Raw genomic sequence first — 17,827 nt, 5'->3', positions numbered from 1 at the left:
AGCATGAAAGAAATGTAAATTCTGTATGATTAAGTTTTGTCCAGAGATTCTTACCTGTCTGCTTTGGGAACTGGACCAGTTTAAGTCTACAGGGTAGTACAGCCTTAGGAGCAGGTTAAACTAGATTTCTGAAGTCACCTACTTATGAAATCATGGCATTTAGTGTTCTGTGTTAAGAAGTCATGGGATACTATCTGATCTGCATACCATCTAATCTGTACCTTGTATTTGTATTATGCAAAGAAGGAAGGAAATAACACATACATGTTATCTGGTTGGGTTTATGAGTGAAACTGTTTTCACACATTTTTTGATATTTCCCACTTATTACTGCTGTAATCAAGAAAAGTGATTTTAAACATCATAGAACTGTCTTGAATAAAAGAATAATTAGGTACCCCGTTTGTATGAAAAATCTTTTGGAAGGTAGAGAACAGTATATATAGTGTGTTTTTAGTGTATATGTGTGATTTTCTTTTTGTTAAAAAAGTATGTATTTGCAGGCCAGGCGTGGTGGCTCAGGCCTGTAATCCTAGCACTCTGGGAGGCCGAGGCGGGTGGATCGCTCGAGGTCAGGAGTTCGAGACCACCCTGAGCAAGAGCAAGACCCTATCTCTACTAAAAATAAAAAGAAATTATCTGGCCACCTAAAATATATATAGAAAAAATTAGCCGGGCATGATGGCACATGCCTGTAGTCCCAGCTACTCGGGAGGCTGAGGCAGTAGGATCGCTTAAGCCCAGGAGTTTGAGGTTGCTGTGAGCTAGGCTGATGCCAGAGCACTCACTCTAGCCAGGGCAACAAAGCAAGACTCTGTCTCAAAAAAAAAAAAAAAAAAAAGTATGTGTTTGCGTGTGTGTATATACACACACACACACACAAAGATATATGCTTGTGTATGCTTAGAGTATCTCTGGTTGTTATACAAGAAAGTGTGGTCCCTTCTGGGAGTGGGGGTTATTAGGTACTTATATTCTGAGATTTTAAAAAATTTATATATAAAGTTGACCCTTGAACAATGCAGTGGTTGGAGGTGCCAATCCCCCCACCCCATACAAACTCTGAGTATAACACCGTGGGACCCATAGGAAGTGCCTCTAGTAATGCCAGAAGTGCTCCCCAGAAGCAGAAAGTCATGACATGACAAGAAAAAGTTAAATTGCTTGGTATGTACTGTAGGTTGAGGTTTGCAGCTGTGGTTGCCTGCCATTTCAAGATAAATGAATCTAGTGTGAGGAAGGACCACTGTAATAAAAGAAAAGGAAATTTGTGAAGTCATCCTGCAGTTGTGAAAACCTTGCACTTTTGCAGAATACCTTTTTTTTTTTTTTTTTGTGAGACAGAGTCTCCCACTGTCACCTGGGCTAGAGTACAGTGGAATCATCATAGCTCATTGTAACCTCAAACTCCTGGGCTCAAGCAATCCTCCTGCCTCAGCTTCTGGAGTAGCGGGGGCTACAGGTGGTCACCACCACACGTAGCTGATTTTTTCTATTTTTAGTAGAGATAGGGTCTCACTCTAGCTCAGGCTGGTCTCAAACTTCTGATGTCAAGTTATCTTCCCACATTGGCCTCCCAGAGTGTCAGGATTATGGGCATGAGCCATCGTGCCTGGCCCATGTATTTTTATTTTATCATATACTGGAGATTTTATGACTAAAACTGTATTTAGTGCTTCATAACCATATTCTTAAATTCAATCTAATGATTTTCTTATATTGTCTTTATCTGATTTAGGAATTGAAATTATATTAGTCCTTTTAAATTATCAGCTTTTTTTCATTTTTTCTTTCTTAAAAGACTCTATATAAAAGGTAGATATTATCTGTTTCATGAAAGTTTGGTGAAACTATTTGGGCCAAGGGTCTTTTTATTGGCAGCCAGGACTCTGATTACTATTTTAATTCCTTTAATGATCATTGGTGTATTCACATTCTCTAGTTCTTCACTCACTAATTTCTAGCATTTTTGCCTTTTTAAAAAAATTTATATAAGTTTTCTCAATTTATTAACATATAGTTCATAGTCTTATTCTTTATTTGAGTTATAGCTATAGTTAGTTCTTTTTCATTCTGTATTTTGTATAATATTTCTATGCTTAATCTGTCTTGCTAGAACTTTGTCTTTTTTATTAACTTTCTTTTTTGAGACAGTTTCAGTCTGTTGCCCAGGCTAGAGTGCCATGGCATCAGCTTAGCTCACAGCAACCTCAAACTCCTGGGCTCAAGCAATCCTTCTGCCTCAGCCTCCCGAGTAGCTAGGACTACAGGCATGCGCCACCATGCCCAGCTAATTTTTTCTCTATATATTTTTAGTTGTCCATATAATTTCTTTCTATTTTTAGTAGAGACTGGGTCTTGCTCTTGCTCAGGCTGGTCTCGAACTCCTGAGCTCAAACTATCCACCCGCCTCGGGCTCCCAGAGTGCTAGGATTACAGGCATGAGCCACCGCGCCCGGCCTTTATTAACTTTTGATTTTGAAAATTTCCAATAATACATAACAGAGTGCAAAGAACTTCTAAGCACCCATCACTCAATTTCAACAATCATCAATATTTTGCCATATTTTTTGTCTAACCTTCTTCCTTTTTTAAAAAATCACTTCTATACGAAACTATAATCTTATGAAATTAACAATAATAGGTTAATATCATCTAATAACAGTTCATAATCAAATTTTCCTAATCGTATAAAAATTTATAGTACATTGTTCTAATTAGGATCTAAATAAGTTCTACTATGTTTGGTTGCTACATCTTTTAAGCTTTTGTAAATTTCTTATAATTTAGAACAAGTGTTGACAGATTTTTTTGAAAAGTGTCAGTATTAGGTCATTAAATATGAAATGTCCTATTTCGAATCAAAAGTGTAGTTTATTATATCTCTAACAAGAAGCAGTACAATTAATCAGAGTATGTGCCTAAACTAATGAAACAGTTTTGCCATCTTAATGGTAGCTTGTTTATGCCAGTAGTGAAGAAGCCTGGAGAGCAAGTGGTAATAAAATCACGAAAGGCGTTTTTGACAGCTTGTTGAGAATTGAATATTTTACCTTGCAAGAAGTGGTCAAAGCCTGGAAGAAGTGGCAGTCAGCTGGCGCCAGGTCTGGTGAATACTGTGGATGACAGAGAGTTTCCAAGTCCAGCTGTTGTAGTTTGACCAGCATTGTTTGTGTGACATGTGGTTGAGTATTGTCTTGCAAGAGGATTGGCCTGCCTCTATTGACCAGTCTTGGCTACTTAATTGCAAGCATCCTCATCATTTTGCCCAATTGGTTGCAGTAGACATCTGCTGTAATCTACTGACCAGGTTTCATGAAGCTGTAGTGGTTAATACCAACACTAGACCACCAAAGAGACACCATTAGCTTTTTTTGATGAATATTCACTTTTGGACTGTGTTTTGTTGCTTCATCTTTATCCAACCATTGTGCCGAATGCTTGTGATTGCCAAAAGGAATTTATTTTTCATTACACATAACAATACAATGTAGAAATGGTTCGTGTTTATGTCGTGACAGCAAAGAAAATCAAACTTCCAGATGATTTCTCTGCTGACACTCTTTTAATTCATGAGGAACCCATCTATCCAGCTTCTTTACTGTGCTGATTTGTTTCAAATGGTCCAGTATTGTTGGAATAGTAATGTCAAATCTTGCTGCTAATTCATGCATATGTTGAAATGGATTCGCTTCCATTACAGCTTTCAGCTCATTATCCACCTTGGTCTCAGGTTGCCCAGGTGGTTCATTTTCAAGATTAAAATCACCAGAATGGGTGGCGAGTTGTGTGTTCATTAGCCACATCCTTTCCAAACACTTCGTTGACACTTTGAGTTAGTTGTCTGTACTGCATTGGTTCCATGATGGAACTCATACTCGAAAATGACACAAATATTTGACTTATACAAGCTTTCATAAAAATTACTCTAAATAAAAATTTGAAAGATAACCACAAACCAAAACGTACATTTGAAAGACTGAGGATGTACCTTCACAATAAAATAAAACAAGAAGTGTCAAAGAGAAATGTCAGAGATATCAGCTGTCTAATTTAATACTTAAGGAAAGTGGACATTTCATACTTAATAACCTAAACTCTCTCTTTTTTTTTTTTTTTTTTTTTGGCCTTTGTGAACTGTTAGTTCTCTGTCACATGTTCTTTTTTAAAGAACGCTTTAAACATGTAAAACCTTTTTGGTACGAGGGCCCTACAAAAACAGGTTGCATATGACTCACAGGCCATAGTTTGTCAACCCTGATCTAGAAGATTCTTCACTTGCTGTTTTTTTTTTTTTTCCTTTTCCTTTTCTTTTTTTTTTTTTTCCTTTTTGAGGAAACTGGATCATTTTTTCACATTCTGGATTTTGCTGGTGGTTTCCTTGTGGTGTCATGTTTTTTTATCCTCACATCCATATTTTTATTATAGTAGTCCAAGAGTTAGAATTTGTAGGCTCAATTAGATTTAGTTTCAGTTTTTTTGCAGGGATGTATGCATTCTATTGCATCGCATCAGGGGATAAGTAAGATGGAGTTACCGCTGTCTTTGTGGATTCAGGTAGTGACAGCTAATACCTTTTCCAACAAACATGCTCTTTGATTTTACCATTTATTTATTCTTTGACTCAGTTACTTCATTATAGGTTGCAACATGGTGATTCTCTAATTTGTTCATTCCTTCTGTATTTTTTCTTTCTTTTCTTTTTTGAGACAAGATCTTTCTCCACTGCCCAGGCTAGAGTGTAGTGGTGTAATCATAGTTCACTACAGCCTTGAACTCCTGGGCTCATGCAATCCTCCTGCCTCAGCCTCCTGAATAGCTAGAACTACAGGTGTATGTGCCATCATGCCTGGCTAATTTTTAAAAGAAATTTTTTGTAGAAACAGGGCCTCCATCTTGCTCAGGCTGGTCTCAAATTCCTGACCTCAAGCAATCCTGCCACCTTGGCCTCCCAGAGTGCTACGATTATAGGTGTGAACCCCGGGCTTGGCACTTTCCCTCTTCAGACTCCTAAAAATTCTTAAAATCATCTTACAACTATTCATTGTCTTCTGGGTATTACTCTGGACTCTTGATGGTAAATGACAGAAACTCAACTCACATTAGGTTTAGCAAAGAGTGGAAACATTGGAAAGTTTTGTAAGTGCAGAAATATTAATAACTGAAGTTTAGCTCGGCCCCAGAGACACATGAAACTAGGATTTGAAATACCTCAATACTTTCTTCCCTCCCCTTTTTCTCTTCCTCTCTGAAGTCTGGCTTCATTCTCTTCTCACTACCATTTCTTCAAGTGGCAGAGCATATGGCTGTCAGTATTATTAGAGCTTCACATTTCTACTATCATGAAAGGGATTGAGACTCTGGTTGGACCCCAGTTCGTGCAGTTTACTCTGTTTAGAATGCTTGTTACCTCCTAGGTTGGGTTAGATGATGCCCATCCCTGAACCAGTCAACTGTAGGCAGGGGAAGAAGATGCTATGATTGGCCCACTTTGGGTTTTGTGTCCACCCTTAGTCCAGTCTTGAGTGAGGAAGAATCTGTAAGGAGGTGAAACCTCCTTTTCCCATTTGAACTTCATGGTGAGTAGGAAGCACACTTTGCAAAAGTAGAAGTCTTCACTGAGTCTACAAATTATTAGATCTTTACAGTGCATTTTCTTGTAAGATAATACAGGCAGTCCCCACTTTGTCTAGTAGTGTGGGGCTGTAATAATGATAATGCAAGCAGAAACTGCAAAGTGATCTTAATCTTCTCATTGTACAACATAGGATATGGAGTATATTTTCTATGTCTAGGTGAATTGCCATCTCCTAAATTTGGATCAGCTTTCAATGTTTTGTCTGATGTCATGAAATCTCTAAGAGTTCCTTTAATGTGGAGGTTTTTGAGGGTGTCACTTCCTCTGGGATGTTTTTATCCTTCTGTCACAATCACTTTCCTCATTGATGTTAATAAGTTCCCTTCACTAAGTTCCTGTAGCTGCATATCTAGAGTCTCTCAAACAGCAGCATTGTCATTCCCACAGTTAGCTATTTCTTCTGTAACTTCATTTACATTTGATTTGAATTTCACTTCTGGCATCGTCACTGTTCATTTCTTTGTTGTACTTTCATGTTTGTGGGCCAATTTCTTCTTTAAATTATCCACTTTTGTAAAGCGTCATCTGGATTTATTACTGGGAGACAAGGCAGTAACACAACTCCTAGCTTTGCTGTCTGTGCATGAACTGAATGACAACTGGTGTGTAGTGAGTGACCAGTCACTGACAGAAATGATGCACTTGGTCACTGATCATGATACATATCTGTTACTTATATAGTGATTTGTGGACTGAAGAGTTAGCAGCAAAAGTTTATACTTTATCCAGTGACTCATAGTTAATAAATATACTGTGGAATATACATTGGAATTTGAACTATGTTGTGGGAGACTAGTGTTATTTAACAAAGTCGTGGTGACTGAAATTTGTGCATATCAGAACTGTACAATGTGAGGACTGCCTGTATGAAGACACTTTAACATGACCTATAATATGACACTATCATCTGGCTTCTGTTTGCTTTTTAAGATTCATCTCAAGGCCAGTTCTTCCTTGCAACTATGCCTTGGCCCCTGTGTTTCTCTCAAGTTTGAATTCCCCTGCCTCTTCCCCAGCCCCCTATTCCTCTACACTACCTTCTTCTGTTTGTTTACTCCTACTTACTCTTTAAGTTTCTCTGTAGACATCACTTTTTCTGAAAAATGCTTTCCTGTCGTTTCAAATTTGGGTTCAGTAATTGGCCTGTCATGTTCCTGTGTCATGCATACTTTCTGTCATAATATCAAGTGCATGATCCCATTGTACTGTGCTCATTTACTTACCTGTTGTCATTACTAGACAGTGTTTTCCTTGCAAGTAGAGACCATGGCAGTGCTCTTCCCTACTGTACTCCCAGAGCCTAGCACTGTCTAGCACAAAAATAAGCACTTAGTAAAATTGTTTTTATTTAATGAAAAATCACAATTATGGTAGGGTGTAAATACTACAATATGCTTAGAAGGTATTCTGGAAGAATATGGTATAGGCTAGTTAAAAATGACCACATAGGTACCAATTATGAAATACTGAGAATTTATATTTCCTTATTCTTTAAAGGAATTATACATTTGATAGCATACGTTTTATGATTCTTATATTTAATAAATACATTACAGTAAATTAGTTGTGATAGGAAGAATTACTTCAATCTGATATGGTAGGTGCTTAATAAATACTTGTTAAATTAATGAAAGGGTGACATATATTTTCTTTGGTTCTAATAATTAATTTATTCCTAAGGTATCTTCATGTTTTAATGATCTTCTGGTCATTCGTTGCTGGAGTTGTCACATTCTACTGCTGTTTTGGACCTGACTCTCTCTTACCAAATATATTCTTCACAATAAACTACAAACCCAAGGTAAAATTATGTCCTCTAATTTTTAAGAGTCAATATGTATGACCCTATGCTATTTAATATTTATTATTGAAAGCATGTTAAAGGAGTGACTGGTCCGATGGTAGTGGGTTATCAGAACTGATTAACAGTAGTGTCACTAAAGTTGGTATGCAACCCCCCCACAGCTAAATTTGACTGGCTAAAAAAAAAAAGAGAGAAATAATTAAGCAGTTTGCATAACGAAATAATTTGTATTTCTGAAATTTAATGAAGATAGTAGTGTATTGAATCTATCTGTATAAGGCAAGGTTCTGGTCTATAGATCAGGATTTAGTGTGATATCTGGAAGTCTTACTGGATAATTGTTTAAGTTGATGCAGTCTCCTGTCTCAGGTTTGTTGGTATTTCTACTCAGAGGAAATACAAATGAAAGTGGTGTCCCATATTTGGTCAGGAACCTTACTAGTTACCACATATCTTCTTCCTTGTTGAATTCAAGGTTTTAGAGAAGTAGAAAATAATTTTTCCTTATACCTTTCCAGTAAAGTATCACTTTCAAATATAGATTTTTTTTTTTTATAAGTGATCTTAACAATTGATTTTAACTTTAAGATTGGAAATTTGGCTTAGGTATTGCAAAGCATTTCATCAGGTATTTTTTCTCTGTTAATTGGGATGTTAGCAAGTATTATTTATTACAAAGAATGATTTCACTGTTAAAGCAGGCTAAAAATGTCTTCTGAATTCATACATTGATTAAAAAAACTTTTGAAAAAGTTGATTCTCTTTAGTAAAGACGTCAAGTAAGAACGATCTCCCCCCACCTGTATTTTCCTTTTTTAGCAGTTAGGACTTCAAGAATTATTTCCTCAAGGTCATAGCTGTGCTGTTTGTGGTAAAGTGAAATGTAAACGACATAGGTAAGTTAAATAATTTTTATTTGTTGATCCTTCTAATTACATTTTGGATTCCAGTGATTTAATTGTATAATTTTTTTCTTGAGGCCTTCCTTGCTACTTGAAAACTACCAGCCATGGCTAGACCTGAAAATTCCTTCCAAAGTTGATGCATCTCTCTCAGAGGTAACTGATTTAATATTAGTAACAGAAGATGTTCAATACCTATTATGGAACATTTTTTCAGATGTTTTCATCAAAAAATTTGTTCATGGAGCATCTTAATATATGCCACCTAATCAATTCTGGGCTGTGTAGTTGATTATTACAAACTAAGCAATTTGAATAGTAAGCTAGAAATGTTTTTGGAGCTCATGTTTAAATAGACATTTTAGCAACAGAAAAGCTGTTTTACCTGGTTGTTTGTTACCTCCTATAAAAACAGTCATCTTTATTAGGATAGTAGAAATAATCATTTCAAAATTCTAAAAGAAGCCCTGAACTGCAAGGAGCAAATGTATATTTTACTGAATTATGACTCCAGTTTTGACACTAACTGAAAGGTAGAGTAAGAAATGGTATAATTTTTACTATTTCTGCATAATAATAGGAATAGAAAGCATGTTCTCTTATCTTTGTTATAGTCACATTTTATATGTACCTTTTTGGACCATACATTTTATTTTATTTATTTATTTTTTTGAGACAGAATCTCACTCTTTTGCCCAGGCTAGAGTGTCGTGGCATCAGCCTAGCTCACAGCAACCTCAAACTCCTGGGCTCAAGAAATCCTCCTGCCTCAGCCTCCCAAGTATCTGGGACTACAGGCATGTGCCACCATGCCTGGCTAATTTTTTCTATGTATTTTTAGTTGTCCAGCTAATTTCTTTCTGTTTTTACTAGAGACGGGGTCTTGCTTTTGCTGAGGCTGGTCTCTAACTCCTGAGCTCAAACAATCCTCCTGCCTTGGCCTCCCAGAGTGCTAGGATTACAGGCGTGAGCCACCGTGCCTGTCCTGGACCATACATTTCAGATACTTGTTTTAGAGACTTGTCTTCTCCATGGATCTGAGAAAACAGTGAAGTCTTTGAAGGCAGGAAATTGGGTCTTATTTGTTCTCAGCGCCAAGTTTGGGGTCACATATATTTTTGGTGGCTGATACAAATGTATTGAATTAAATTGGATGCTAATTAATTGAAGAATAGCATTAGGCATCTGAATCTTGCCTAAGTGTCCTTTACCCTAGTTTGTATCCTCCTTTGACTAAAGGTGATCTGTATAAAATGCCATTCAAACTCTTGGCATTTTTCTTTTTCATTGCATCTCTAAGGCCTTTTTCATCTCCAGGATTCCCTGATTTAAGATTATGCTGTCTAATATCATAGCTGCCAGCCCCATGTGGCTATTAATAAAAACTTGAAATATGCTAGTCCAAATTGAGATGTGCTGTATATAAAATATAAACTGTAGTTTGAAAACTTAGTAACAAAAAAGAATGTAAAATATCTTATTTTTTTTGTAGATTGCATGTTGACATAATATTTTGGCTATATTGGGTTAAAATTAATTTCACCTGGTTTTTGTTTTTTTATTTTACTTTTTAAGAAATGTAGCTACTAGAAAATTTAAAATTAATGTGTCACTTACATTGTATTTCTATTGGAGAGTGCTGAGTTGAGGTCTCTTGAAGAAAATCTCTAACAAGAATATTATTTGTGTTTTTGACATTTCATTCATTCCTTCAAATAAACGAAAGAACTTATGTAAAGTTCTTGGCCCAGGGCCTGGCACATATTCATGCTCAATAAATATTAGCTCCCACAATTAAAGTTTTTGAGATCTTGTTCTAGGTAGGAACTGGGTTAGTCCTTAGGGATTAAGATAGAAATAAGATATGGTCCTTCTCTATTAGAAACTTCAGCCTAGTAGGGGAGGTAGACATATAAACAGGTTATTAACAATATAATTTAATACAGGCAATAATGGAAAAAATGTGCAAGGTATATAGAATTAGTGTAGAGGAGGAAGTGCATAACTGTTGGGAGAGGGGCAGTCAGATTGGATGACTAGAAATTTGCCAGACTGATAATGTGGGAAAGGATATTTCAGAGTTTGTGTAGAGCTTTCTAAAGGAAAGAGAGGCTTGAAACAAGGTGGGGTGTTCAGTAAACTGGAGGGTAACATGTGAGGGAGGATGTGGGCAGTGAAGAAACAATATTCTAGTGGTTAATATTTAATGATATGCTTACTATATATTAGGCACTGTGCTAAGTGTGTACATTATCTCGTGTAATCTGTACATAACCTTCAAAGTGGGTGCTATTATTGATAAGTTTTTCAAAGGTAAACTGGAGTTTAGAGAGTTTTAATAATTTTCTCAAGTTTCATATCCAGTTGGTTGCAGAACTCAGTCAAAAACTCAGGTCTGGCTTAGATCTTAACCAGTATTTTATATGGCTTTTTGGAAATCAGATCATCAAATGACTTCAAGGGCTATGCTAATGGAGTTTAGATTAATTGCTCCTGGAAGCCAGTGATTTTCAAACTGTGTAACTTGAGTTTTCAGATGTGACTCATAGGATGCAGTGGGAGGTGAAAAGGAAGTTAGTGGTCACAGCTGCTGCATGCCAGCAGCTCCCCTTCAAAATCAGTGCAGCTTCACCTTTCTTTCTTCACTTTTTGTGGTTTGATACTATTGAGGATTGCATGCAAGGGAGTGATGTGGTCAAATATATTTTAGATCCCTTTGGCATCTCTGTGGAGGCTGGAGGGAAGTGAGCTTGGAGGCAGAGAGACTAGTTTAGAGAGTATTGCTGCAATATAAGGGGTGAGAAGATGAGGACCCAAACAGTTGTGCTGTAGGAGAGAACTACTTAGAATGTAAAATAAGTAGGATTTGGTGACTGGTTAGATGTGTGGAATAAAAGGAGAGCAAACGTTTAACAGTAACCTTTTCTAGTCTCCTGTCTATCCTATTCATTGAAATGGTTGTTTTATATGTATCTTTAAGCTAATGCTTAGTTTTTGTAGTAAAACCTCTAAGTTATTGTTGCTTTAATATTTAACCTAGAGACTCCACAACCTTTCTTACTGCTGCCAGAGGTTTATGGTTTGATTTGGGAAGCATATAGATTAGATACATTGCTCCATTCCCTCCCTACTGCTTTTTAAAGTTACTGTCAGGACAGTAACTTTAAGGAGTCCTGCAACTCCTTTAAAAATTACAACATACTGCTACACCCAGACCCCAGAAATGGAAAGTTTAACACCTGGGGTTTATTTAGTTTGTTACTTTTTCACATGTAACATATATACTAATTTTAAGTGTACTGCTAAAATTTTTACAACGTGAACATATCCGTATAACCAGTATCCTTTAATAAAATAAATAATTGCCAGCATCACAGAACTCCCCTTCACGTTCCCTTCTAAATCACTATCCTTCCTTCAAAGGTGATCACTGACACCTAATTTTTGCTCCTTATATAAGTCTTAGCTACTTGTTTCGTTATTTTATTTTGGGAATACTGACTTATAGAAACTTAGGAATGCAAAAGACCAACTTAGTATTTTCCCCCTTTCTATAGAACTTTTTTGGTTTACTGAAACTTCAGAGTCAGGAATAGTTTTATTTAAGTTTTTTGTTGGATTATGGGAATATTTAAAAATATGTGTGTGTCATTTTAATAATAATTTTTCCATTTTGTGAAGTTTTATGACTTTCCAAGTGTTTTCTCATATGTTCTCTTTGATCCTCACAATTGTATAAGGTTGAAATATACATGGTGTCATGTGAAAGTATGTTACTGTTATTATTTCTGATATATAAAACCAATTTTATATGTTGATTTATAGTATAAAATATTATGTACTACCAAGTAGTACAGTTTATTTCCCCAGAATTAATTAATTTTATTTTCCTTTAAAAATAATTTTTATGCAGGTTCTTGAATTAGTGTTGGAAAACTTCGTTTATCCATGGTACAGGTATGTTCTTTCTATAAGATCTTTTTTGTTTAATATAGTGAATACCGTTAAGCTAAGCATGCTAATGATGTGTTTTTGTGTAGGCCAGGATTTCTCAACTTTGTCACTACTGATGTTTTAGGCCAAATAATTCTTTGTTGTGGAATGCTGTACTTTCATTGTAGGATATTTAATAGCACCCCTGGCTGCTTCTCATGAGATGCTAGGAGCCAGGTGCACTCCCTACCCCCTGCAAGTTTTAACCACTAAAAATGTCTTCAGAGCTTGTCAAATGATATCTAGAAGGTGTAATTGGTCCCAGTTAAGAACCATTGATGTAGGCAATCCGTTAATAATTTAGTGGTAGCAAAGAGGAAGAAAACTTGGGTTGCTTTTTGAAAGAAAAGTAACTTACAGAATTTATCACTCTTAAATGTAGTGATTTAATAATTTTGTACAGTTTTCACATTTGAAATAATTATACCTTTGGGAGAAAAATCTATATTCAGATGTTTCATTAAATTGAAAGATAACTTCAGTAGTTTTCCTGAAAAATTAATATTTTTTTCCAAAATAACTTTGTTTTTGGTGTATGCTGTGTATGTACAAGGGCTCTGTGCTTTCCAAGGTACAGAAAATACTCTAGATCTGAAAAAACCTCTAGTTTGAGGATCAAAGAGAGATCTAATTTATTTAATAAATACGTATTTCCTTAAATAAACATCACTTTTTAAATATGTGTTTGAACACCTACACCTGTATGACTTACAGATGTAATGTTTAATGACATCACCCTAATTTTATATTGATTGAGTATATTTTGAATTTTCTGATTAAAAAAATGCTACAAGTTGTGTTCATCCAGTGTGTGTTAAAACAAATTTGATATCCAGTTTATATACCATATTTTACTGAAAAGCTGTGTAAATTAAATTTTTATATTGAGTTCTGTCTTAAATATCAGGTATTTGCCATTTTTAAGGTTTTTTTTTTTTTTTTGAGACAGGGTCTTGGTCTGTTGCCTGGGCTATAGTGCAGTGGCATCATCATAGCTCACTGCAATCTCAAACTCCTGGGCTCAAGTGATCTTCTTGCCTCAGCCTCCCAAGTAGCTGGGACTACAGGTGCATGCACCGTGCCTGGCTAATTTTTGTAAGTTTTGTAGCGAGAGGGTCTTGCTATGTTGCCCAGGCTGGTTTTGAACTTCTGGGCTCAAGTGACCCTCACACCTCGGCCTCCCAAAGTCCTAGGGTTACAGGCATGATCCACCATGCCCGGCCACATTTGCCATTTAAGTAAAGCTGATGGTGAGATCATTTGCAAAATGAATCCCTTTGTAAAGACTCCTTTACCTTCCCCCTCTTCTATATTATGACTCTTCAGACATAAAATCTTATATTTCTAAGTATTAAAATACATGTTTTCTCCTCAGTCTAGCTATTGATGCTGTAATATCCCCTTCTCTGGGGTTATTAGAGGGAAGTATGGTTGATAAAATTATCTTCCTTGTTCTGCCAAGGGACTTAATGATTAGTACCATCTTCAAGTTCAGGATATTACTTTTATACATACCTTTCTTTCTTGCCTTTGATTAGGGAAGTATCCTAATTCTAGGGACCACAAAACAACAGGAAAATGAAAAGTAGCTCCTTAGATGAAGGTTGTCAAAATTTCTGTTATAAAATGAGTTTCAGTTCATTTTCTTTTTCGAATAGAGCACACTATTTAACTTTTAGCATTAGTGTATATTATTATTTTGTAAATATTTTAAACTAATTTAAAATTTGTATTCTGTTGCTTTTCCAAAATTATTCATTCTTTTGTTTATTTGAAATTTCTTTGGTGGTACTTAGAAAATGATCTTAATATTGTACAAATAAGACTATGTACATGTGTATGTCTGCAAAGAAATATATCCTACAGTTAATAGTGATTATGTCTTAGTACTAGAATTATGGGAGATGTTGGTTTTCTTTTTTATATGTTTTATTCTGCAATGAATTGCATTATTTATAAATAAAAGAAAAACAGCTTAAGTAAATGGGGAGAAAAAGAAAGTTTTTTCCTTGGTTTCTAGAAGGTGAAAACTATTTCTTTGAACTTCTGAATGTTTGCTTTTCTCCTCGATTTGAAGGGATGTGACAGATGATGAGTCCTTCGTTGATGAACTGAGAATAACATTACGGTTTTTTGCATCTGTCTTAATACGAAGGATTCACAAGGTATATATTTATAATGAGAAATTAGGGAATTTGGAGCTTTCTCTTTATGAAAGAGACTATTTTAAATCTTATTTTTACTTTCTCCTTTATTATGTGTACGTGTTTTTTCTTCATTTTTCATTTTTTTAGGTTAAAAATTATTGTATCACTCATTGATCAGCTTTGCTTTCTGTAATTTTAATGCTTTGTTATCTTGGTTTGTGAAAACTAGACATGAAAAGGCAACTATACAAAAAAGGTCATGTTCCAGTTAGATGAATTTATTGAGTAAATGGCAATGATTGTGACCTACTTTAAAAAAATTTTTTTTGAGCCATACTTTGTATATGTTTGGGTCTTTGCCTAGATATATTTGTAGTACATTGGGTGTAGGCATACACACTTGTCTTCTGCTTTGTCAATTCAATAGGATTGAACATTGACAATGAATTAATATATATCTTTGCCATTAGTAATAAAATAATTTTAATTTTATTAAATGTTTCCATACTTATTTGAGAAATGAACAATTCAGTCAACCACTGTAGAAAAGGCATACAGAAAATATGAATGAGTAGTTCACAAAAGAAAAATATAAAATGGCTGACAAACACTTGAAAATTTGTTGTCTCATATCAAATAAATAAAAAATTTTAATGAGATTATTTTTTTTACCTATCAGATTGGGAAAGGTAAAAAAGAATTTTACTATCTAGTAATGATGGTTGTGTAGAAACAGGTAAAGCAAGTGCCAATCCAAATTGGTATAACTATTACACGAGGGGAATTTAGTAATCTTTATTAAGACTTAAAAATGTCCGTACTCCAAATTTAATTCCATTTTTTGGTAATATACGTTAAGGATATGATCAAAGATGTATTTAAAAATGTGTGTTCAAAGATTTATTGCAATATAATTTACAATAAAACTAAAAAGAAAAACTGATATCTAGTGATGAGATTATGTGTTGAGCACATATAATACATCTTAACCATAGAATTCTACACAGCCATGAAAAGTCACTTTGTAGAAAGTACTTATTTTCATGTGAAAATATTTATCTTAAATAGTCAAGTGAAAGAGGCTAGAAAATGTATGTTGTATTTTTCCATTTTGAAAACAAAACTTATATAATAAAACTTGTTAATACGTATGTTAAGGACATACACATCCTTATCACTGTCAACCCTTGTTTTGGTGATAGGCTGATGCTGAATCTTAATCCATTTACTTCTTTATATTTGTCTTTTTTTTTTTTTTTGTATTGGGCATTTATTATTTTTGAAAAAAGTTGATGAACATGATATTGTTTAAAAAGAGGTTCTGGGCAATTATATCAATAGACTAATTGTAATGAAAGATTTAAGAAGAAATATCAATTTGTTGGTGATAAACCATTTAAATTATAACTTGGAATAAGTCAAAATTAATTTTTCAAAATTGATTGCCTTAGTACAGTGAATTAGTTAAAAGGCATTAGTTAATAGAAAATTTGTGCTATATTAGTGTAAAATTATATTATATAATTATATATAAAATCAATATCTTAATATATATCTAATATAATATATTAGTATATTGTTTTTTTTTTTTTGAGCTCACTCTGTTGCCCAGACTAGTGTGCAGTAGGGTCATCATAGTTCACTGCAACCTCGAACTGCTGGGCTCAAGCGATCTTCCTGTTTCAGCCTCCTGAGGAGCTGGGACTACAGGTGCACACTGTTACCACCAGCTGATTTTTATATTTTTATAGATACAAAATTTTATAGAGACGGGGTGGTCTCACTGTGTTGCTCAGCTTGGTCTCCAACGACTGGGCTCAAGTGATCCTTCCACTTTGGCCTCTCAAAGTGCTAGGATTACAGGCATGAGCCCCTGGGCCTGACCTGTCTTCTCATTTTATCTGCATCAGTGTCCTGGGAGATAAATCGGACATTATATCCATTTTATATCCATTTTATAGAAAATTAGGAACTTTGTCAAAGTGTCAGAGGTAGTTAATGGGCAGTAGATTAGGCCTGGATCATCTTATTCCATCTACAATGTTCTGTTCTTGATACTGGTGCTTGAATAATATAAATTGAAAGTTTGGGGATAGTGAAAATAAAGAGTCATTTAAGGTCCACAGTTTTTTTTTAAATCAAAGTTCAGTGAGAAACCTATTATTTTACCATTTTAATTCTGACCCAAAGTCCTAGAATGGAACTTACAAATGCAAATCTTCATGAGTATTCTCAGAAGACAAGATTTTATAAAATGTTTAAAAACTAAAACATCTTGTTTATTTGATAAATATGAGAGTAATTTATAATCACTGAGTACTGTGTGGCTGAGGAAAAATAAAGAGTAATGTTATTTTGCAGTGAAGCATAGTACTAGCAAGAATGTTCCTTCTTATTGAACATGTTTGATTTTTACTCTGGATTTTATCAGCAAGTCACTAAAATATGGGGTTTATAGTACATCATACTTGTTAGACTTTTTACCCTGGGGTTTTGTTCTCTTCTTTAATATGGAATTTAAAAAGAATTGGGATGGAATTTTCTCATGCCTTTGATAACAGGAAGTTATAAAAGTGTTAGGTTTTATGGTGGAAGATGAGTTTGTTAAAGTCCAATAAACTTGCTTTTTGGTGATTTATTTGTAATTTATATTTACTTATTTTATGTTTTGCTTCTTTTCTGTGTGTGCATATAAGCCCTCAGCCCTCCCTTTCTAAACTACCATTATCAATATAGATTCTAGCCTTTAGGTTGAAAAATGTTGGTGGGAAATGATGAAAGTTAATATTATTCTAAAATAGGATGCTTCCATATATCTTAAATCCAGAATTCATCTTGTAAGCTGAATAAAAAAGTTCATTTTCCAGTAACATCTTACCAGCAAAATTTATAGCATCAAGGAGATGATAAGTTACTGGAGTTTTCCTTGCACGTATTTAACACAAAGAGCACATAAAAAAATATACCAGGAATAAAAATATTATTTTTTGGAAAAAATCTAGTATTTAGGATGTGCATATTAAGATAAAATTTTCAGTATTTTGTCAAAAAAAAGATCCAACATAACAGTTGTATGATCTAAGAATATAAAGTATTTTAAGTTATATTTTTGAAAGATTCTGAATAATACTTCTAATTTTAAGGTATGTTCCAAGATCTTGATTATAGTGTTGTTGCCATTGTAACTTAGTAATAATTACTTTAAAAGTTTTATTTTTATGTTGAATTTTTTCTAGGTGGATATTCCATCTATTATAACCAAGAAATTATTAAAAGCAGCAATGAAGCATATAGAAGTGATAGTTAAAGCCAGACAGAAAGGTAATACAGTTTTTTACTACAG

At 34.5% G+C, this 17,827-nt stretch overlaps 1 protein-coding gene across 8 annotated transcripts in view; it reads left to right on the top strand.

Moving 5' to 3' along the window:
* The window catches only part of SNX14 (sorting nexin 14), a 70,692-nt gene that overhangs the window by 2,386 nt on the left and 50,479 nt on the right, over positions 1 to 17,827 (top strand). For all 8 annotated transcript variants that reach the window (XR_006733531.1, XM_045543969.1, XM_045543965.1 and 5 more), the window contains exons 2-7: positions 7,319 to 7,439; positions 8,262 to 8,338; positions 8,422 to 8,500; positions 12,258 to 12,301; positions 14,415 to 14,502; positions 17,721 to 17,805. Coding sequence is in view for 7 of the 8 variants with exons in the window: in XM_045543969.1 (XP_045399925.1) it covers positions 7,319 to 7,439; positions 8,262 to 8,338; positions 8,422 to 8,500; positions 12,258 to 12,301; positions 14,415 to 14,502; positions 17,721 to 17,805 (494 nt within the window). In the remaining variant the exon portion in view is untranslated. The remainder of the gene's footprint in view (positions 1 to 7,318; positions 7,440 to 8,261; positions 8,339 to 8,421; positions 8,501 to 12,257; positions 12,302 to 14,414; positions 14,503 to 17,720; positions 17,806 to 17,827) is intronic.

Source organism: Lemur catta, chromosome 2, assembly GCF_020740605.2.
Source record: "Lemur catta isolate mLemCat1 chromosome 2, mLemCat1.pri, whole genome shotgun sequence".
Classification (NCBI taxonomy): Eukaryota; Metazoa; Chordata; class Mammalia; order Primates; family Lemuridae; genus Lemur; species Lemur catta.
This window is presented reverse-complemented; position numbering and strand designations above follow the sequence as displayed.